Genomic DNA, 24638 nt, shown 5'->3' with positions numbered 1-24638 from the left:
TTTCGTGAAAATAAAATCCAAAACGTGCAACAAACAATTAATAAATAAATTGTAATACTTCATCAAGGTAACATTGTATTCGAAATTCCTTCTAAGGACATCAACTAACACTACTATATTTATTATATGCAACGTACGCCCTAGGCTTAGAGTTGGCAATGATGTGACATATTTGTAAATAAAATTCCATTTCGACTCTAAGCCATAGGTCCACGATTCATAAATGATCTATCCGCCTAGACTTATAGAGGTATTTTTTGTACAAAATAAAAATGCAGTAAATGCATTGGAACCTCGAATGTATAGTATGTAGTAGTATGTCGCGTGCTTAAAGGTAAAAGGGCCTATAGCTAAGGGTTAATAGGGATTTATGCTGAAAGGGCACATAAAATTTTTTTACGTTTCAGATAATTTCAAACCGAATGGCAAAAAAAAAAAAGTTTATGTGCCCTTTCAGCATAAATCCCTATTAACCCTTAGCTATAGGCCCTTTTACCTTTAAGCACGCGATGTACCTACATGTACAATATCCTAGAGATTTCTCCCGATATGGAATTACTCGTATTATATTATTTATTTATCTTCTCGATATGTATTATATCAGCATTAAGAAAGTATCATTAACATAGTACATATAAAAAGGTATTTAAAAGTAATTAAAAACATTTGTGACATTTTAATACTATTTCACATTCCACTTACCAATCCACACCATCTCGCCATAATTCAATTCCACTATATGAATTCAAGGAGAGATATAATTTATATATTTTGCAACTCATAATCACATGTTATTAGCTAGAATTTAAGCTTAATACAAACAATACTTCTTGAAAAATTGAATGATACTTTCTCAATACCAATTAATGGCATCTAAATTATTTTACATAATACATAGGTATTCCAAGACAAGGGCGTCTATTAAAATGGAAATGGTTAAAATACTCGTAATTGTCGGATGACATTTTATGTAAAATTCGATGTATAACATCTATACTATGATTGTATTGCTTGATTACATTGTCAATTCCTCCATGGCTTTAGAATAATACAAATTCTTTATTGATTTAGACCTAAAAATGACAATAACAGTGACAGCCGTAAGTTATGACCGAGAAAACACATCCTGGGTCACAATTTGTCAATCTTACCTTTGCCTTGCCTTTTTACAAAGTATATTTTTGTCATATAATACCAATGACACTAATCAAAGGTCAGAGCTCCACAGTTCCACATTAAGTTACAATTCTTACAGCTTACAAGAAGGTACCACATCTCGCCACCAGGAGGCGCGCTCAAACACGCCGGGGTGGCTAAAGAACGCCTTTTGTAGGTTTTGGTATAGCTGGAAATAAGAGAAATACATGAAATAAATAAAAGGAGATGTACTCTAATTCAAGTTTGGGAACACACTACAAAAAACGGCTAAAAGATATATGCGTCTCGATATTTCATTCACTCATTCATTTATTCCTTTCGAGTCATTCCTTTATGGCAGATTCTTTTTCAAAGATGTCGCATTATTGCTTTATAGCCGATACTAAATTTATGACTCGTCTTATTTTATTTTATAACATAAAGTTGTTAAGTCTTACTGCAGGATTAGAATTAGTATGCAATAATTGCATATAATGACAACAAGTGTCCACACCAATTTTATAAGACAATTATCTCACCTTTCCATCACTCCTCCCCAACACGGAATTCAGCACAAAATCGGTGGGCGCCAGCGCATCCACCACGCTAACAACTTCACTCTTCAGCTCCCCGCACAGCTCCAGCACCGCATCTCTCAACAACCTCGCGAGATCATCACCGTTGGAGAACCCGCCTTGGTACAGTTCCACCAAATGTTTGTCCAGCGACCACAGACCGTACAAACAGAACAGTCTGTTGAGCACCGGCTGTAGTTGAGGCTCTTTCTTCTCCACTGAGTCCAAACAGTACACGAGCGCCAAGTACTCTGCGTACACCCTGGTCAAGGTCCTCCACCTGTACACTTGCGACTTGTTCCTCGCTTGGGCTTTGGTAAGCCCTTTGGCTATTTCCGCTTCGTTTTTTTCGTGCGTGTGTTTAAGTAACCAGCACAGAAGCCATTTGTAGGTGGAGATAATAACTAGAACGAAGAAAATAGAACATTTTAAGTATTTCCTTGATAATCGTCTAGTGTAACATTGCGAGAACGAGAATAAACATGTAATTTTTCAAGATTAGACTTTAACATTATCATAGGAACACCAATCAAGTACAAACTTAAACTAGATATTCTCAGTTAAAAACAATACAGTTAACCAGAAACAAATATAATTTATACACATTAATGAAAGCCACAGTTAAATGGTTTTTGTGTGTGGGGTGCTTCGATCACTAATAGGAACTAGATACACAATCAGCGACGACAGAATGACGCGACGAAAAGCGCGCCCAATTTGACATTTGGGTGCTTTTTTAGGTTAGTAGTGTTTGAACGATCGGAGAATAAACATGCCTCAGTGCTCGTTTAAAAACTGCAAAAATCACACGTCTAGGACGTTAAAAAAGGATGGAATATCGTATTTTCGGTAAGTATTATTATTATAAGTATGAAATTGCTATCATTCAATTATAAATACTGCTATATCGTGCGTAATTAATTTATTTTTAAGTTTTCGAAATTATCAACAGAATGTATAACCCATGTAAATTGTAAAGTCTGTTACTAAGCGTACAATTATTACTATTGCATGCCCACTTGATTTGTTCGGGTAACATGGTGACTCTGTTCTATTTTGAATGGAGACGCTATTGTTTTATATTGTTTTCTTTAATTATTTTTTTCTTTTTTTTGTTTTATAAAAATATTTGTTTTGTATAATAATCAAATATATGCCTGGTTTACCTAAAAGGCTAGGCAGAGGTTTTAGATACCAAATGTAAATAGGAAATGAGTAAAATTAAAGTCCAATATGAGCTCAACACAACATACACAACACAATATACAGCACAACACAATATGAGCACAAAATATAATATCGATGGATTTTTATTTTTTCGTTTTTGGTTATGTAATGCAATCTTATTTTAGTGTATCGTTCGACAATGGACTTTATTGTAATAATTCTATGATTATTGTCGTGGCAGTTGGATGAAAAGACATCATCACCCAAAAATGATGATAATACTTTGGTGGAAATTATAGAAACTAAATTCTTTTTAGGACACATCTGGTACAGCCTAATTGTAACTTCTGTTTTTTTGAAAATACAAAAACGTCTAGAGATGAATAAAACAGACCGCCTAAATATTTCACATCAATAAGATTGTGAAAGAACAATCTATCGTGGGCTAACAAACTACTTACACATGCGTCACATTTCGTAGCTTTGACTACATAACGTACTAAATCTCCAGCTCCATATCCCACTATATATTCACTATTCAGATCTACATTCGGATTCATTGAGTTTCGACGATAATATTTCACAGTCTTTTTTCAATATCTATATCTTCAAAGATATTGAATTTCGACAGTTAAGTTGTCATTATATTCGTCTCAAATACCAAAGTGTCCTTAGATAGATGTTTAAAAAAAAATCAAAATTTTTAACAAAATATACACAACAGACTTCTATGTCACTACAGAGTAAAAAATAATTGAAATAAATGTTGATTTGGTACATATTTCTTTAGTCGGCGGCAATATATTTCGTTGGACACAACGGCGTAAACAGCTTGTTGATTTTTTAATTAAATTACTTGTATTTGGTTATATTTTAATTTTAAACTATAACTAATCCTTTTTGTGTTCTTCATTGTTCTTTTTGTATGAGTTATTTTTATTTTATAATATAAATTTTGTGACTGCATATATATATTAGTTTCATTGATAAATTATTATTATCTTATTACTTACATTCAGGTAAAATATAATTATCTTCATTCAAATTAATTACTTCGACCTAATAAAAATATTAATTGATAATTTATAATAACCGTTTAAAGTACTGACAGTTCGTCTCCACTCATCCCTTGTCCAAGTGACAAACCACGGTCGTAAAATTTAATGGCTTTTTTTTTGCTTTGTAAATGCGACTTTAATTTCATTCAAATAAGGTTAAATTTTTTATGGTAGCTTATGACAGCTAGCTTATGTCGTAAAAATTTATTGCTTTTGGTAAGCAGTTTTTAAAAAAACACCTTGAAATAATGGTGATAAAGTTGATTTTGTATTAATTTTAGATTCTGTCACTTAGAATTTTTTAAACACGTTTGACGCCACTTTTTAAGTTCATTTTTGTATGGGATTGTGTATCTAGTTCTTATTAGTGATCGAAGGTGGGGTGTAATAAAAAGATGGTAACCCGCGTGGAATTATTTGAAGAGCTTAGAAGCTTGGTCCTCCTAGGTAACAATACATCAGAATGCAACCTCAGGTAGAACTTCATATAGACTAACTATTTTTATTAATACTCACATTGATGCGTCTTCAACTCCTTAGTGTTCGTGCACGTGAACTTCGCGCCGATGATCTTCTTGTGGTCCTTCAAGAAGCTGACTGTACCCAGCGGTGAGTCGACGGTATTCCCGGACATAGCCGCTTCGTACTGGCGCAGCAGCCAGTTGCCGGCCTGTTGCGATAGGACGTTGTTGTCGCCCTCGTATGTCACTGTTGGCTCGTGGTTGCTGCGGATGTCGCCTAGGTTCGCGCACTGTGGATGTTTAAAATGGTTGATGGTTACTGATTGACAGATTGGTCATACTCATTTTCCATCTAGAGGAATTTCTTGTATCATGGCTGCTAAGCATATGCAAATGAATGTATTAGCTATGAGACCCAAAACCGAAATCGAGACGAAAATTTTAGATGTCTCTCTGACCAGGGATAACACGTACAAACATTTGCATTTTTTTTTTGTAACCGCAGTCTGAACAAAGGGCGTCCAGGGATATATCGTAAGCCTTTAGGGATTGGGAAGAAAAACATATGCAGGTTTCCCCACGTACAAAAGGAGATATGAGCCTCGAGGTATCTCCCTTTACCCGGGCAATTGTCAACATGTGCCCATGTTAGAATTTAACATGGGCAAGAGAGTTTATTTTAAGTCTCTGTTCTCTGTCCCGATTTTTTTTATAATATAGGAGTAGCAGACGAGCATGCAGTACATCTGATGGTAAGTAGCTATTGCCACCTTGGACATCTGTAATCAACCCCAAATAGGATTAGATATGAGGTCGGCCACAGATACACCGCTATTCCTGAGGACTAAGCTGGAACGCTTTGGAAAAGTATGTCTCCCTTACAACACCTTTCAAACCAGAACACAGCAGCGTTTAAGATTGCAATTATGAGACAGAAATAGTTGTGGGGGTGTCGCCGGAGTCGAACCACAGTGGGTTCTACCTTCAATTATGTTGACGAAAAATCCCCTTGATGGTTACCCGTTCGAGTTCATTGACAAAGTGTCAATATTGCTAGGTTACCTTGAGGTACCCGTGTCCGCCGCACGCCTCGCGGCACTGCTGCGCCGCCTCGAGCACGGTCCACGTGAGCAGCGGCTTGCTGCACGACACCATCGCGTGGATCTCTGAAACCGCGTCACTCTGTATTGCGGAAACAGATCGCAACGTCAATATCATTTCATATTATATTATACTGCAGTCTTTGTGTGTGTCCGTGGCACCCACGATACAGGGAATCCTAGTGTGGAGCTGTGAGTGTAGAAAGCGTTATTATTCATTTTATTATTATATTTTGTTAATTAACATTTAAAAACCAGGTTGTTAAAGAGTCGGATTGTACAGTTTGTGTTAGTTAAGGTAAAAGTACTGTTTTCAAAATAAATATCGCCCTCTAAGTACTTAACATTATTACCATAGATTACCATAGTTACATGTACTTATAGATTACATACACTTATACATAAGTAAGTATATTGGTACAATGTAAAAAGTAGCTCCAAAATTTAAATAACTATTCCAACATTGATATATTTTATTATAGTTTTTCAGTTGTGTCACACTGTATTTCTCGATCAAGCATTAGAAAAACAAGCAATAAACCAAAAAAATGGCGCCATTTTTAAGTACAATTTTTATAGAAGTTATAAATTAGAGCGTGAAGACGTGTTATTTTATCATATGATATAGGTAAATTTTAAGCCAAACCAAGTTTAATAAGCCCATAGAACCCAATAAAATATAGTTATTTTTATTAGTCTATGAAATACTTAGTACAAATAAAACGAATAGTTACAATACTTGCCGATTTTTGCTAGAATCAAAGTTAAGGATGTTATTTACAATATTTGTTATTTACACTTATTTTCATTTTATAAACAAATAATAGATTTTTCAAATATTCATTTGTATTTGACAGTATTTCTTTACATGTCTGGGACTTTCCTTATATCTAGTAAAGGCTGGAACATATGGGTAACGATAGGATGACACTCACCAAATTGTCCACCCTGAGTCCAGCATTCGATTTCTCGACGATGTTGAGGTATATGAGCGTGAAGTTCTCTATGTACAGTCTGAACACCACCGCCGCCGACACGTAGCCGAATAGACGCCATTGCTGGAATAGGGTAGTTTTTTATTATTGTTAGCAGAGTTTGATGTTTATGGACCCCTTAAACTTAACTTGTGTCTTGTCAGTCAGTATTGGAGTTAGAAGTAGATTTTGAAGTTGGTAGAATTCCATGTTGTTCGACATGCCCCATCCATGTCTAATAACAACAATGTTGGGCTGTTTTGGTTTAAAACGTGTGGTAAAGAGCATACAGTGCATATATGGAGAGTCTTAGATATAAATATAGACAGTGACCATTTACCATTAGTTAGTCAGCATGCTCATTTGCTATATACAAAAAAAACTTTTTTTTATGTAGAAGAACCTTTGACACTTAATTGTGCTTTTGCCTTTTTTATTGTGCTTTGTTTATAATATACTAAAATATTAGCCCTTACAACTCCTAAACTAGAACTCCTTCCCTAGAAAGGGTGTATGTAGGAAACTAAAACTACAGCCTATAACAATCCAACTCACGTGCAACTCATATTCTAGTAGAGGTATCTCGTTATCCCGTTCACCGAACTGCTTTCGAGTGGCCGCGTACCGCACCGCGATCGCCACCACGCTCGATATCGAGTGGCAGCTCTCCTGCATGATGCCGATGCGACCTGGGAACAAAGTAGGATTGCAACTAATGATATAGGAATAAAATGGAAGGATTATGGTGTCCTAAAAACAACAATCACTTATTTTAAATCACATACACGCGTGCGCATGAACGTATATGCAGCTCTTCATGCACGCACGTATTAATACGCATATACACCATTTCCCATGAAAAAGGAGTTTTTTACAAACCACTTCTGGACGTGTATGTAGGATACCATGCCGATAAATGATTTTTTAGATACGTCATCTCCTTTTTTTATAACACTTACAACATGCTCGTGAAGAATGAACTATATACTATTCTGAACCAAGGATATAAAATTACCTGCTGACAAATTTTCCAGTGCCGCGCCCAAAATTCTTGAGGGCTCCGAAAAAGAGCTCTCATACGTGCCGTCTTCGGTGACATCCGCCGTTCTGTTCAGTAGATTCACGCGCGGTATTCGATACTGGTTGAACATTAGGAATCTGAAAGAGACGAAAGATATAATTATTTAAAGGTGGTAGAAGCATTTGTGGTTCACTCAGGCGGCACAACCGCCACACGTGTTTCTGTCTCATAACAGCAGCGGTCCTCAGGGGTAGTGGCGCAACTGTGGCCGACCTCCGGTAGGAAAATCTTGTCTTATCTGGGATTGATTACTGATGTCCATGGGTGGCAGTAGTAACCACATACATACATTCGTCTGTTACTTCTATATTATAAAAACGTTTTAATCTTAACCCATTTCATTTATCTCTCTTCCGCTCATAAATTGTAATTCCTAATGAATTATACATTAATAATTAACTGTACTGTTATCTAAAACATTTTATAGAAGCATAAACAGCTAGTTAAATATGTATTAATTCGTAAGATTATTTTACAATTCATGTAATTAAGTTTTTATTTAACTATAATCGTATTTTTTTAGTTTCTTAAGGTTAGAGTACGTATAATAAATGCTCATGTGTCTTTGTTATGGGTACATGGGGTGGTATGAAAATAAAATGAACATATGAAATTAAGGGAAAAAAAGATTTTTGATTAGTCGTTGCCTAACCACATTTTGTACAGGTCTGCTTTAAAATTTGTCAGAAAATAAGCATTTTCCTTTCGGTTTCTGATTTATCACTATTTTACTTTATATTTACACGTCGAAACGAATTACACGTCATACAAAACCATACGATTTTCCAATATCGACAAAAATACCGTAACGATTACTCAGGATCCAATAAAGTACTTGGTAACGAAAAATGGCAATTATATTGTTATAATGTAGCAGCTATCACCATACTTAATATTTATCATTAACGATCGGCCTTCGTAGTTAATATCTCAATGCGAATAGATAATCCATTGATTCAACAAATGACACAGTATTTGCTAGTAATTAAATCAAATTACAATATACTTGTTCAATAATTGCAAAAATTTGACATTTCAGCATTGAAATACATAGATTCTTATCTAAAGATAGCAAGTAAGTACAGTTAAAATATGAATCATCTGGTTGTTCGCACAAGTGATACAATTTACTTGAACGGATAAGATAAGAGAACATGAGAGATTTCCGTGTAATTCACGGACATAAGTATTTGTATATTGCGGTTAGCCGCATCTTTTTTGATTAAAGTTTATTTATCCTTAATATAAAGATTCGGTTCTAAAGACAAAATATTCGTGGTTTATTCGGCAACACATCACACTATTTCTGCCTTATTAACAGAGGCGTGATAAGGAATTGTGTGTGTTGGTTTGCAGGTTATGGTAAGGCAAACGAATATGAGCCCAAGATTCATCATGGTAAAGGGAGATATGTATACCAGGGAAGGTGAATGGTGACAGTAAAACAGCTGTTATCTCCGTTAGTCTCAGTTCATGTTTTTTCTAATAGGTTCAGAATCGTGTGGTGCTTTCGTGATCGTGATCTTTAGTCAAGTTGTGGAAGGTCGCCGCAAAGCAAACTACGTGGTTACGTATACGGCCAAATTATTGAAAGGGAAGGTGTTTAATCCGGTAGTACTAAAAGAATTGCCATTCAATGTGCCTGACAACTACGTATTGCGAAAGCGGCGGCCCCCTTTATTAGCGGTGCGCAGCGGGCGAACTAACGTGCTTAACAAAGCGCCTATCACACGCCCCTTGCGTACTTTAAACCTCGTTGCAGATTTAATTGATATATTCTCTTGCTCTCTGAATGAATTTACAAATACGACACTGTATGTACTGTGCTATTTTGTTTAAGGAACTTAACGAAGCACACTATCGCTTTGGGAACCTGTAATGATTGCTGTGTTTGTGTAAAATAAATAAATATTAAGTACATGTTTACCCGACTGCAGAGGGTAATGTTTATCAAATGTATGTATGTATGTATATATGTCTGTCTCATTATTTAGCACGCCCTACACCCTGAACGGTTTGACGAATTTTAACATATGAGATGTCGCTGGATTACTCTTTATTTTGGGCGTGACGTAGTCGAAATTGTTTTCCTTTTAAATTAATTATTTTAAACCAGTTGTGTTTCTTGTTTTTATAACGACTATTGGTTACATATTTACATTCTGTTACGTGTAATAAATTGTTACAAAAGCAACAGGTACTACTGAATATAAGGTTATGGTAAGGCAAAATAAGGTTCTTCAAAAGCAAGTAATCGAATTTTTCGTAACTTATATGCAGTAACAAAATTAATTCGATTATGATACAGTGGGTGATAAAATATTCTTTGTTAGGAAATTCTAATAACAATTTAAAAGTTATAGTGTAGTAAAAATTTCCCATAATCATAAAAAAACATTAATACTGTGCGGTACTAAATTTTACGTAAGTATGCACAACATTACCATTATGACATAAGATTATTATTGTACTAATAAGGTGGTAGAAACAGTATGATATGACCAACGAGGTATCAACGCCACACTCATTTCTAGCGTGTAGCAGTTCTGTGTTACGTTGGAAAGGTTACAGATGTCCATGGACGGCAATGGCTACTTACCATCAGGACTGCATGCTCGTTTGCTAATTCAATATAATAAAAAACCATCACGTCGGCTACTTAGATGGATAGATATCCCTCTTATTTCATCTAGCTTGATACTTATATGGCACAAGTCACGTGTTACGTATTGTTCATCATAAACGTCTAATTCACATATGAATAATCAAACTATTAGCATCACTTCATCACCATTACCCCATTACTGTCCCACTGCTGAGCACGGAATTCCTCCCAGAATGAGAAGGATTAGGCCATAGTCCATCGCGCTGGCCAAGGGCGAATTGGTGGACTTTATATACCTTTAATTTTTTTTTTATTTCTCAGGTATGCAGGATTCGTCACGATGTTTTCCTTCGCCGTTTAAGCAAGTGATAATTAATTTCTAATACGCATATAATTTCGAAAAATCAGAGGTGTGTGTCTGGGATTTGAACCGCGGACCCTTCGATGAAGAGGCCGAGTATCTCAACCACTAAGCTATAACTTTAGCAACATTAGCATCACTCACCCATTATCAATGCCGTTGACGCCGATCTTCTCGCCCATGTCGCCCACGATGACGCCCGGGTAGGCCTCCAGGGTCGCCGGGTCGCGTATCGGCACGACGAAGCCGTGCAGCCCGTGGCAGTTGCCGTCCGGCGTGATCAGCTGCGCGAACAGCAACGTGTGCGTGCACGTTCTGCCTGGAAACAATGCCGGGGTTACTGCGGCTGTACACACTGACACGACCTGGAGATTGGAGCCGGAGCGTAGCGCCAGGCTCTAGCAGCTTAAGGGGGGCGGAAGGGGCGGTCCGCCCCGGGCCTTCAATCCTGGGGGGCCTCCAAACACAGTTGCCAAAAAAGATCGTCAAAACCAAAGAATCTATGAAATGTGTATCACTTAGCGAAAAAAAGGTAACTGAATCACCGGCGAATAATTCTATAACACATTTGTCATTTTTTTAAATCAAATAAACTATTTACATTTTTGGGGGCCTCTATACAACTTTCCTCCCCGGGCCTCCGACGACCTTAGTCCTCCACTAACGAGAGGCCGGGGCGGACAGTTGAATTAGGCCAGTCACAGGCCCAGGGCGGACGCGCCCCTACCGCCCTCTAGATACCCTCGAAATAAATAGTCAATCTGATGAAACAGAAGTAGCAAATTAATGTGAAGCATCAAATTAATGTGTGATGTGAATATTAAGTTAATGTGAAGTTATCACAGTCGCCTATGAATTATATGTACGGCATTGATCGCTCTTATACGCACTTTTTTCTATGTCAATACAACTACCACCACTTCACAAGGTGTTTCGTTATGGAGAAGAAGCGGCGAAAGAAACTCCATAACACACATCTTTTAAAAAAAATGTTTTGACAATGCCAACTTAACGTAATGGTACATGTGAAGCTGGAGCTAATTCAGACCACACCGTTTTGTCAGTCAAATAATCACTTTATAGTACGCTTTTTTACATAGCGTTAGTTTAACGACATGTTTGAACTTTTTTTCTGTGAGATTCTGTGGTATTTTATTGTAGTAGCGAATACAGTTGCCCATGAAAGATCTAGCCACCTTACATAATCTATGTTTAGGAATTGCTAATTTATTTCTATTTCTGGTATTAAAGTTATGGTGGTTACTATTTTTTTTTCAAACATATCAATGTGTTTTCTTACATACATAATATTTTCATAAATGTATTGACTATGCACCGTCAATATATTAATAGTGGGAAACAGTTCTCTTAGGGACTCACCACGCCGCAGACTATATATTGACCTTATTGCTCTTTTTTGAATAGTAAATATAGAGTCTGTGTCAGCAGCACTACCCCACAGTAGAAGCCATAAGACATAATGCTGTGAAAGTAACTGAAATAGACAAGCCTGGCAGTGGGGATGTCTGTTAACTGTCTAATTCTTTTAACTGCAAAATCTACAGTACTAAATCTGCTGGACAAAGCAGAGATGTGGGGACCCCACTGGAGTTTAGAATCAATGGTTATCCCCAAGAAAACATTTTCATTGACGAATTGCAAAGTCTCACCATTTAGAGCGACATTCATCCCCGTACTCCTTACATTTACCATACCATAATATTATAATTTTAACAATAAGGTTTTATGATCAACACAATTAAAAGCTTTAGACAAGTCACAAAAAAATACCTATAGCATCATGTGCTTGTTCCCAACAATCAAAAATATGTCGCAGCAATTGAACACCAGCATGTGTGGTAGAACGGCCTTTAGTAAAGCCAAATTGCTTTTGGTGTAAAAGATTACTTCTAGGACATTAGTGACTTACTCTACGTGAATGTTTTTAAATGTTTTGTACTGCATGGGAACTTACATGAAGGCCTTCCAAGTTAGCGCTCAACAGATCAACGCATCTGCGATTTAATAAATTATACTAAAATATAAATTATAAATACAAATAGAGGGCAGCGTCCTTAAAATGACCGGATAACACTAAAAAATTAACATAAATGTCATTGTCAAGGGCCTCATTGCGATAACCTTTAACACAAAAGAAAACCGTACAAAAACATTACAATGATAGTTCCTGTACAATCGGCATTGAATTTGTCAGTTTATGGCACTTTTTGCATTAATATAATTTTACTTTGTATATTATTATTCGATAATCGTATCGTGATATAAAATGGCATCACTCCCTTTCTTCCCAGGATTTATAAGGTGACTAAGGGCAACAATATAACCACACCTAACCTCTATCTAATAACAGTAATGTAACCTGCAGTCGAGTTTGTAAAGTCACTACTCACTGAGAAGTTTGAAGAGTGAAATTCGCGACGAGTTTCAGCTCTAGCGGCTTAAGGGGAGGGAGGGGGGAGCGGAAGGGGCGGTCCGCCCCGGGCCTCCCATCCTGGGGAGCCTTCAAACACAGTTGCTAAAAAAGGTCAACAGAACCAAACAATCTATTAAATGTGTATTAGTGAGCGAAAAAAAAGGTCACCGAATCACAGGTGAATAATTCTATGGCACATTTGTTTTTACACTTTTGGAGGCCTCCATTCAAATTTCTGCCCCGGGCCTCCGCGGACCTTAGTCCCTCACTGAGTGTCAGCTTAGTCCTCAGGAACAGAAATCTATCTCAGATCTACGAGGACACTGTGTTACTAAAGATAGGCAACACCAACGTAACAGACGTAGCAAACAAGCATGCAACCAGCCTCTTAACATAAAAACAACAATATTAACACAGAAACGAAATACCGTTTACAGCGGAAACGAATGTTTATGTTACCTAAAAACTACTGCCGAAATCGGTTTACTGAAACACAACAAAAAAGCCGAATCGAGGCTAATTTATACTACAAGCGGTTATTCAGGCCATTCGTATAAAAATATTATAACGTGTATATATGATTAAATAAAAAAATACAATGTTAATTGTTTAGAATAATTAACTATTGCGTTGGAGGGCGTGAGATATTCATTTACTGTTAATGACGTAAGGACTTTAAATTTATTGTGTAGGCAACTCAGAAATGTTTGGAAAAATATTATTTTTATCATTACAAATATATTAAGTACCCTATATATTTAGACACTGATCTGCAATATTTTTGACTATAATTATAATAATTATTGCGTTGTTGCTTTGCTGTTATAATTTGGGTATCAATATAATCTTGCCCATTATAAAATTTAACTTCTGGCGCATAATTATTAAAAGTAACTTAATTTTAAAAAGTAATTATGGCAACGGTATTCTTTTGACAAGAGGTGCATATTTAATTTATAGCCGGCGATTACTTAGGATTATCATTAATTATTGCATTGATGAAGTTTTATGTAAATTCATTTTACTGAAAAAAATCTTCCAAAAAATATGACAATATACTCTTCATGATAGCACAAAATTAATCAGCATTACATAATTATCTTCACCTAACAACAGTTACTCGTACGATCGTACGATACCGGATTAAACTCTCATATGTATTGGCGGAAACGTCGACGATAATACGATTGCGCAATATATAATCCGTATCGAATAATTTATAATCCGGTCACGTAAAAATCGCATTCCGCATAGTGATGTGCCATCACCAAAATTAAATTGTTACCGCACTAAGAATTCGATATGTACTTCATATTGAAATGAGTAGGTCTATTATTATCAATTAAAATATTCAGAGTAGATTAATGCTTAGCAAACGTAGAACCAGCTTCAAACACTTCGTAACACAGGTATTTTCTACACTGTACAACATTACGTAATTTATATTATATTTGCGTATTTTATTTAAAATATTAATTTTATTGGCGGTTGAGCTATTTCAAAAAAAGCGTTTGCATCTTTTAAGTAACGAATAATTTTATATCACATAAATTGGTAGCGTTATTTTTTTTTCAGGTAGGTTTATAAAAATATTGATTCATTATCATCTGTTGGAATTCATACTACCTTATTTACTATAAAACTCGTACCCTTGAGATATACTTATATCTGAATATGCATATGAATCATCCTGCTATCTTTGTTCTAATAATACTTATCGCTAACATAATTATAATTAATCTACTTTATATCTTAAAGAAGTTACATTGAACTTCGTTCTACTATCTGGTTGTAATTTTCAGCGCTCGACCTTAACCGACTTGCCGATAACACGGATTACGTAAGATTTCGCTAACTCGATAGGTATACGCTGGTAGCAGCGGTATCTATTCAGTAGTCAATGCTCACACGGCAAATACAAAGTAGAGAAAATCTACGGTCGACTCTATATATTTTTTCCTTCAATAAAACTTCTATAAATAAAATATTTATGAGTTTATTTTATACATAAAATGTTCCGTTGGCAAGTTTCTAGTATACGCATAAAATATTATTTGTTCCTTATCAAATTCAATTTGATATTGCCAAATAAAGTCATAATATAATACATTATACTTCTAAAGTTATAATGAATTATCCGAGATGCACTATGCAAATCTTTAAATAGAAAATATTTTTATTAAATAGAATAAAATTGAACATAAGTTTAATTTGGTAGCACGTTATGCGTTGGTCCTGGAGTCATTATTAGATATTTGCTGTTAAATCTTATCGAAGGCCGTAAAGGTTTGACAGCTCGATAGACCAATATATATACATTGACCACAAAACCATACATTCCTCCACCAATCCATTTTGCGCAGTGTGGTAAAATATATTCGAGGCCACCTCTAGTGGGACATAAAAGGGTTACATGTGTGTTTATTGCATATTATATAAACGTACGTAAGTAAGAACACCCATAGGAAGTAAATAAGGATAAAATATAGTATGTACCTTCGCTATTTATAACAAATAATTATAATTATTTATGTAATCAAATACTGCAAACATTAGATGACCCAAGACGAACAATTATAATATCATTTCGATTTAATTATTATTCCTGTATATTTTTTGTACTCTGAAGAAATTCTATTGTATAATATAAACAGCTTTTAAATACAAATAACTCATATCATCATATGCAATAAACAAATCATCTGTTCCCAACAGATTAGGTCATCTACAATGATGTTCAGACACTTCAGTTACTGTAGTGAATCATGATTACTAAAACTTTACTTAAAGCCATAAAACCTATTGTTAACCACGACTGAGTTAAGCCAAGCGATTTGAAGTTTTAGTCTATTTCTAAAAACACACAATAATGCCTTTAACACATTACACTAAACATGAAACCAAACACACTCAAGTGAAGCTACAAAAAACCAAAAAAAGCAAGCGAAAAAAAAAGAAAAATCGTCACAAAGTTTTACCTAGATTACCAACCCAGCATTTGGCGGCCTCGAAGTCCGGCGTGTGGATGACGAACTGCTTGTGGGCGGGGTCGTAGGTGGCGGTGGTGCGCATCAGCTTCGCGTCCGAGCCGTGCGCGATTTCCGTTAGCGCGAAGCTCGCTAGGATCTGAGGGAGGTGGAGGTTTATGCTTTAAAGGTACTTATTGTTGAAGGTAACTTATGCTTGAAGGTAAAAGCATAGTAAATTAAGAAGAAGTCATCATCATCAACCCATTATTGTTCCACTGTTGGGCACGAGTCTTCTCTCAGAATGAGAAGAATTCGGCCATAGTCTACCGCGCTGGCCAAGTGCGTATTGGTAGACTTCACATGCTTTGCCAATGATAGCCTAATTTCTTAACTACTAGGCTATCATTGGCTACTAAGAAGAAGTATTTAAAAAAACTAGAATAAGAAGAGGAGTTCTTATCTTACTATGGTAAATGTTACCAAATTCACTTTGATTTCCCGCAGAGGTCCACCATTTTTGCGACCAAATTGGCCAGAGTTATTTTTGAAGTTGGTTACAAATTTTCCCTATACACATTTAGAATATGACAGCGCATTTCCGGTCTTGAAGCAGAGCTTTTTTGTAACTTTCTGATGAGCTCCAATGTCATAGAATCCGGGTATATTTCTCAAAGCTAATTATAGTTTGTGTTGCCCCATAACATAAAAAACCAACCATATAAAACTACAATAGGTTACAGGTTTACATATAGGTTACAATACAAATAGGTTATAGGTTTACATATACTCAAAGACTAATTAGAACTCCTTACTAAGCAGCGCTAAATTATTGTTACATCGTATTAGTAATCGTTTGAAAAAAAAATCGCTGGTTTTTCTCACTGTAGGTGTTTTGTTTCGGAAGTCACTTAGATTCAGAAAAAATACAATTTGCCCTATACCCGTATATCGTTACTACTAAATGCATAACATTTATTTATGTGCAGCCGTTACTGAAAAAAAAACATATTCTCAGGTAGTCCTAGTATTAACAACTTTGATTTGTTGTACTAACAACACAACATTATAATTTCATGTTTCCTGTAAATATTATTGAGAAATAAAAACAACAACTTATTGCACATGTTGTTTTCCTTAACATAACAACAAAACATTGCTTATCATCCTGTTACAGTTTCCTTAACAACTCTTGTTACGTCTCCTAGAGGAAGAACTTTACGTAAACAGGTAAACTTCAAGTTTCCCTTAATCCTCCTTGCGGCAGGAAAAATCTTCGTACATTTGTAGGGAAAACCTCAGCCGTGTTTAGATTTAAATTAAAATGTTCATTAAAAATTGCATGTCATGAACAAACGGGTGAATTCTTCATTATGGAAAATATTAACTAACGTCACTCAATGATTAATCGGCAGTTTTATTGCTAATTCATGTTTAGTGCATAGCCCTTGTGATAAAAAGTTTAAGCGAAGAGTTTTTCTTTCCGTTTTGTTCAACGTATTGTTATGTAAATTATTATGCGTGAGAAAGATATTGCTAAATTGACATGAATACATGGTAACAGAAATAAAAATATATTATGTTTTTTAAAAAATATAAAATTGTCAGATGAAAATCCATACTTGGACAATTAACAAGAACTCCAAATAAAGTTACCACCTTCCCAGCGGTCTGCCCACGGACGAATATGAGTAGCACAGGAGAGAAACGAAAATTTCTTTAACCCTTCTTTTGCCAGAAAAATTACAGTGACTTTTTATTTTTATTCTGGAGACCCCTCAGCATATCCTACAATTTTTAGGCAGTCTCCAACTACACCTGTTTTTTTAACTCCCTTAACAATGCTATACCTACGCGTATGTGTCTGCCTCAGGTGCATTGCTATCCCTTAAGATCAAGTGTAAACGAAACATATGTGATTATTGTTATTGCCTTTATTAACCTTTATGTACTTACGAGTCATCGATCTGAACTTCAAAATAACTATGTATAATATATTTAAATAAACTTGGGTTAATTATATTCTATTAAAAGTGATACGGATCAAATAATTTAGATATAAAAACATTTAATTTTAAATCCAAGATTCCTCATATATAGTTAATTAATTAAGTCGTCATGAATATGATTATAAAATATTATAAATGAAAAGAAATATTATTTGTCTTTATTATTCATTTTCATATCAGAATTAAATTAAAATTATCAATTCTCAAACACGTATTATTATGAAATAATTTTAGTTTTCACTCTGTGTTACTTATTTTTTACCACTATTGATGTTATCAGGCAGACATAGGTGGTGCTACCAGAGTCCAACCACGAAAGATTCTGCCACCTTCAAACTTGTTACATTTGAGGCTATTTATGCATACATTTATATGACATGTAAAATCGACAAGAACATTAATTAAATCAATTAATACAGAATTACTTCCTATCGCATGCCACAAAATAAATATTATGATAAAAAATCCACTTATCAGTATCAACGATCTCTACCATGCAACTTTTCTGTAGAGAACAAAAAACGAAAAAAATCGGGTAGAGGTTGCATAAAATTAAAATACATTGATAACCCAGCTCCACAAAAAATCTAATTTCAGGCCAAGCCTTGCTCATACGTTTCTTGGGCAGCTAAATCCGAATCAAAGGTTCATTTGACCCCATTTGGGTTCATATGATTATTAGGTTTGATTTATTATTGTTTACGGGATTTGATTAAATGGATTAGGCGTGATAATCTCGAGTCATAAGGTTATAATTAATTTTACTTAAGTAATATCAGTTTTTGTGGGTATGAAAAATCCTAAGGAGGTGAGGTTGAATGGAGCTCTGAGTCTGATTCAGGGCCTAAAAATGTGTACTTAAACTGTCTAAGCCCAGAGCCTAGGGCCCAGGACCGAATAGACTCATAGAATATGACTACACATACATATACATAGATGGACTGCATGTTTCTTTGAGCCTTCAATTTCATAAAAAGTTATAGATAAACGATGATTCTTACGATAGATAAGATGTTAAAGTACAAACCTCTCTATTCTTGATGGTGGCTTCGTAGAACTTGAGATGCCTCTCGGTGCCGAGGGAGAGGAGGGCGTTCGAGAAGAGGTAGATACCGATCGCCATCTTGACAGACACGCTCGGGTTCAGCGATTGCACCGCCTCGTTTATCGTCATTATTGTTCGCGTCTGTTGGAAAATATGTCATTGGAATGATGATGATCTTTAAAGCACATCTTCATTTCGACACATTGGATAAGGAAATGCAACAGTAACAGTTAAGGCTTAGGTATTTAATAAATATCAAAGATTGTAGTTATATTACGGTTTGGTTATACCGTCTAATTTACTTATGTTACATCAGTGTTAAGCGCTTACTTATTCTTGTTTAAAGGTTTGGTCTTTGAGGTAAATTTTATACATGACATCATTTTGACATCAGGTACGGGTACCATTTCATTATATCGTGTATAAAAGTTAACTAAAACTTATTAGCAAATTCAAAAGTTAGGGATTGAAAAGTTAAGTACATGTGTTCGCCTACCAGCATTCAGCATATCGCATACGCTCACATTATTGTGTACAAACAAACGAAGCGATAAGGCACAACGCACGCGATTGTATCGATAGATATTGCAATCTAACATTCGAATGATCGAAATTGTAATGGAACGATACACTTGGTACCTAAATCAGTTATTCCTATATTAAGGAAGGAAGCGGAGTCTTTTGCGATAACTTCTATAGCATCTACAGGCATCTAGATAAACTTTACATAAAAAGATAGTTATTTTAATTTGACGATCTGCGAGGCAGTCGGTTTCGGATTCGATCTCCGGCCAGAGATGCTAGAAAGATATGTAATTCTAAGTCTGGTTGTTTTTGTATCCGACTAAGTGTGTGTCCATAGTACCCACGACACAAGAAGAATTCTAGTAATGGACAATGAGTGTAGGAATCGTTTTTATTATTAATGTTTATCTTTTCCATAACGCGTTTAATGAAGATTTTACACATTTTATGGTATATATAAATAAAAACCTTCTTTTATTTTTCTTTTTTCTATTAGACAATAAACTTTCTGAAGCATGTTAACGACAATTGCTACATTTTTGGAATAACACGACAAGTGGTAATCACATGCATAGTTGTCAGTACTAATACGGAATTTATAACTAATGCGATTTATCAAATTGAACAAGGTCAAAGCAATTACGAAAACAAATTCGATATGTTGTATCTAAAAATGTGTACTGTCTCGAATTTAAATTGATAAGTGTAATTTTATAATACCTAATAATACTTCATTATTTTACATTAAAAATATAATGTGTGGTTGAACAACACTTCCAACATATAATAAACATTACAAACAAACCATGCTATATGTCAAATTTATAATGGGTTATAATGTTATTACCTTATTTTTTATTTTTAATTATTCGATAAATTAAATTAAATTAAAATTAAAAATTTTAATTTAATTTAATTTAATAATGTTATTACCTTATTTTTTATTTTTAGTTATTCGATAAATTAAATATCAATTACAATTATCACGTTTCCTACTATATTAACGAGTAATTAATGTTCGATTCAATTTAAAAAACTTTTTAAATATAACGATAAAAATGTAATTTATAAACACTAAGTATGTTTTTTTATTCACGCAATTACTAATATGCTATAAGTGACCACCATGCTTTTGTCTAGAAGTGAAGTAATAATTATAACAATTACTATTTTCTACGATACTGATATAATAAGTGAGTATTAGGCAACTTAAATGGCCACTGATATCCATCCATGTAATTAAACCCAAATTGCTATCTTTAAAGACTAGTGGTAACTTTAACGTCTACCTTGCAGCATGTTTCAAACCAGAACAGACAAAACCTAGACATTGCTGTTATAAGATACCATCTATAAATTTTATAGGGTCTTTTTTACTATCACTGACCAGATAGTCAATAAGACATTGTATAATTGTGAATATTGATAATCAACTTACCCTTTTGCTATAACTGCCGTTGAACATCTCGTTAGATATGAACTTGTACTCATTTATTTTCTTCAATTGCAGTTGGGTGATGCGTTTTTGTTCCTCTACCGGTGGAGTGATGGTGTGGTGTGAGAACAGCGGGTCCTTCTCTAGGGTATGCCATATCTTGTACTGTTAGGGCAAAGTAATATAATATAAGTAAAAATATGAATTATAATTGTTAACCAGTACGACAAATGTTAATTGAGGATTTTATCCCTAATCATTAATGAAGATCCAACCTTTTTTTACAAGAAAAATATTTTTTATATAAGAAATCCTTCTTTACAATATAATATTTCTTGTAGTTATTTTTTACATTACAATAACAACATTTTACGTAAGTTAAAGATTGAATATGGATGACGAAAAACAAATTTAACTTGTGAAAAATATTTCAGAAAAATTATAGTTATTGTATTCCATTATTAAAGGCAAGTTGTTAAGACATAAGGTGTGTATGTGCTAGGTAAACAATCTCCATCAAAAGCCAGAATTAACATCAGTTTATTTTGATTATAATTCACACCTTAGATTTACTTGTCTTATGTAGTTTCTACTAATGTTTGTATTCCTTGACCAATATTTTACAATAATATTATAAAATATAATTTATAAAAAATATATTTTTTTAATAATTCCAATTAGTATTACGGAATGTGAGTTTAAGTGGTTAAATTTATAATATAATCATATAACATAAAAAAACTGTATTAAACATGTTTATCCCTCAATATTTTTTAATACTTAATTGATATTTAATCAATAAAATACAGATTGTATAAAAATATCTAAACAGCATGTGCTGTGTGTTAAATTAAATATTTATAAAAAAATCCACTAGAAAAGAACAGTATCATATATTATAATTGGCCAAATTTTTTAGTGTTGTAGCTTAAAATAAACCAATTTACATAAAAAATATATACATATATCAAAACCTATATATGAAAAGTAAAAATCCAATTGAATTTAACATAATGTGGGTGGCAACCCTAAAGACAGGTAAACCACCTCTCAAACATTTGAAAATAAAATAGTTAATGTATATAGAACATATTAAGATACATGAGCTTTGTTTTAATTTATAAACCAAGGCCAACAGCTTCCCTCCTAGACGTTACAACTACTTTGAAGCAACTCCTTCAATATACATTTAATGTTTCTTATGTAATATATTGTAATGTTTTGTAAAATCTTTTTTTATTACTGTTTAAACTAATAAGTAATTAATAAATTGTTTTTAGGCTAAAAAATAATTAATTAACTTAATATCAATAAATAAATCACTATGGTGATAAATTCTGAATACTACGAGGGTGCGTTTTTAAGTTCGCGGAATGAGGGACAAGGAGGGAAAATAAAATGTCAAAATTATTTTTCTTTTTCTACATATTCTCCTGCAAGACGAATACATTTTTAAGATCTTTGTATTAACTTATTTAAACCCTCATAAAAAATGTTTCGTCCTTGTCGGAAAAATTGAGTCCTTAACTTCTTCGTCTGTAGAAAATTTATTTCCACGAAGCTCTTTTTTCATTTTTGGAAAGAGATAATAATCGCTGGGAGCCAGGTCTGGCCTATAGGGTGGGTGATTTAAAATATCAAAGCTCACCTTATGCAGGGCAGCCAGTGCAATACGGCTTTTGTGTACGGGCGCATTGTCGTGCAACAGCAGGACACCTCTGGTTGATTTTCCCCGCCTTTTTTCTTTGATGGCTTCTTTTAACCGCTCCAGGATAGTTGCGTAATATTCTCCGGTTATAGAGACACCTTTATCTTTATAATCTATTAACAAAATTCCTTCTGAATCCCAAAAGACTGTCGCCATGAATTTTCGGGCCGATTGTGACACCTTAAACCTTTTAGGAGGTGCTGTACCCTTTTTATGCCACTGCATGAAGTCTTGTTTAGACTCAGGTTCATAATGGTGAACCCAAGTTTCATCTCAAGTAACAATTCGATTCAATACAATATCTTTATCTTCTCCACAGAGGTCCAAAAACGCACGGGAACATTCAACGCGCTGTTGTTTTTGAGGCGGCGTGAGCATTCTCGGCACCCACCGCGCGCTGACCTTAGTCATGCCAAGATGGTCATGCAGAAATTTAAAAATGCTTGTATCCGATACTCCAACCATTTCTGCAAGCTGTTCCTTCTTTAGCCGAGCATCTTCCAGTACTAATTTTTCGACTTTCGCCATCGTTTCCGGAGTGGTCACCTCAACAGACCGTCTGGGTCGTGGGTCGTCTTCAAGTGAATCCCTGCCTAGCTTAAAAAGGTTGTTCCACTTGTAAACCATCGTTTTTCCAGGGCAAGAGTCCCCGTAAACCGATGACATCTTTTCCATTATGATTTGCACAGACTTTCCTTGCTTGGTAAGGAACTTTATAACGGCGCGATGCTCGATTTTCTCCATACTTTAATTTTTTTTCCGGATTGAGTTGTTTAATTGTCGATAGTTTTAAAACTACTGATGCAATTGTGATAAAACTTTATATTTAAACTATTTATGAGTCACTTAACACGTACCGCCCTTAACAAGCCCGCTATCATCCCTCCAACCCCGCCATTCCGCGGACTTAAAAACGCGCCCTCGTATATTTAATATTGCCTTCTGAGCTTACTTTTCTTAGCAAAAAAAATGATAATTTTATTAACTTACCTTGAGCCTCAACAAGTCAATGTCTCCTTCTAGGGCCAACTTGAGAAGTTTCCAGTTAAAAGTAGAGTTATTCCTATACACATCCAGGGGCCCGCTCGGGAGATCCGGAACAAAACTTAGATCTTGCATCCTAAATTTAAAAAAAAACATTATTGTAAGTGCAAAACTATAAAATTAGAATTCTAAACAACACTACAAGCAATAAATCGCCGGGTGGCAGTATAAAGCGCGCCAAGCTCACAGTTTTAATTAAATCCCGTAGAAAATAATTGAGATGTTCGTTTATGTGACTGAACCCCTGAATATTATGAATCTCACCTTGATATTGAACGCGAAGAGCGGTTAAATGATCAGGAATATTGAGGGATAAAACTCTCACGCTGGTTTACACACGACTGAAAATTTGCACCGAGTTGTATGCTTTAATAGCGATGATACATCTGATAATCCACCTCGGGCTGCGGCACTGCACGCGTGAGGAATCAGGCGACCGACCACGGCCGACCAACTTAGACACCGAGTGACACTGACTGTAACTGCCAAATTAATGTCATTTGTCAACAGGTTAAAAAGATTTATGTTCGGATACATTCACTAATAACTTATACATAAAAAACAATAAATTATACATGAGCTTTTTTTTATTATGCAAAGTCCTTATTTACTAAATAAATAAAAGGCACTGTTCAAAATGATGTGATAAAATATAAATTACAATTTCCTTACTTACATATTGATCGTAACAAAGATTTTTTCAGGCGTGTTTGAAAAATTTTAATACCTACTCTTATTTTTCCCAACTTATTTTTCAAAAACCTATACAACTACAACATGACTCGTTCACAGCTAATTTTGCTAACGTATAAAGCGTTTTGATTTCAGAGATTTGAATACCGAAATGTCTATCCTTAATTACTGAATACGGCTTTAACAACGGCTAATCGCGATTTGTTTAAGATTTCTTTTATGGCCATGCCTACGAAGACGATCTAATTATTCTATATAGG

The 24638-nt window shown here is 34.7% G+C and overlaps 1 protein-coding gene across 1 annotated transcript; it reads right to left on the bottom strand.

The window, feature by feature from the left end:
- Window positions 1–431: 431 nt before the first annotated feature.
- LOC140753070 (peroxisomal acyl-coenzyme A oxidase 3) lies at window positions 432–24148 on the bottom strand. Its single transcript, XM_073087445.1, has 13 exons — window positions 23950–24148; window positions 23632–23761; window positions 20937–21098; window positions 18956–19114; window positions 15932–16079; window positions 10664–10838; window positions 7488–7630; window positions 7028–7161; window positions 6434–6556; window positions 5461–5580; window positions 4454–4688; window positions 1677–2116; window positions 432–1345 (listed from the first exon to the last, which is right to left on the bottom strand). Exons 2-13 carry the CDS (start codon window positions 23758–23760, stop codon window positions 1250–1252), a joined length of 2064 nt encoding a protein of 687 aa, XP_072943546.1. The 5' UTR covers window position 23761; window positions 23950–24148; the 3' UTR covers window positions 432–1249.
- Between the last annotated feature and the right edge of the window lie 490 nt (window positions 24149–24638).

The sequence above is a fragment of the Epargyreus clarus genome, unplaced genomic scaffold, assembly GCF_041222505.1.
Source record: "Epargyreus clarus isolate Ecla_fem2 unplaced genomic scaffold, WU_Ecla_fem_2.2 ptg000026l, whole genome shotgun sequence".
NCBI lineage: Eukaryota > Metazoa > Arthropoda > Insecta > Lepidoptera > Hesperiidae > Epargyreus > Epargyreus clarus.
The sequence above is the reverse complement of the archived record's forward strand: the minus strand, read 5'-3'. Positions and strand labels throughout refer to the sequence as shown.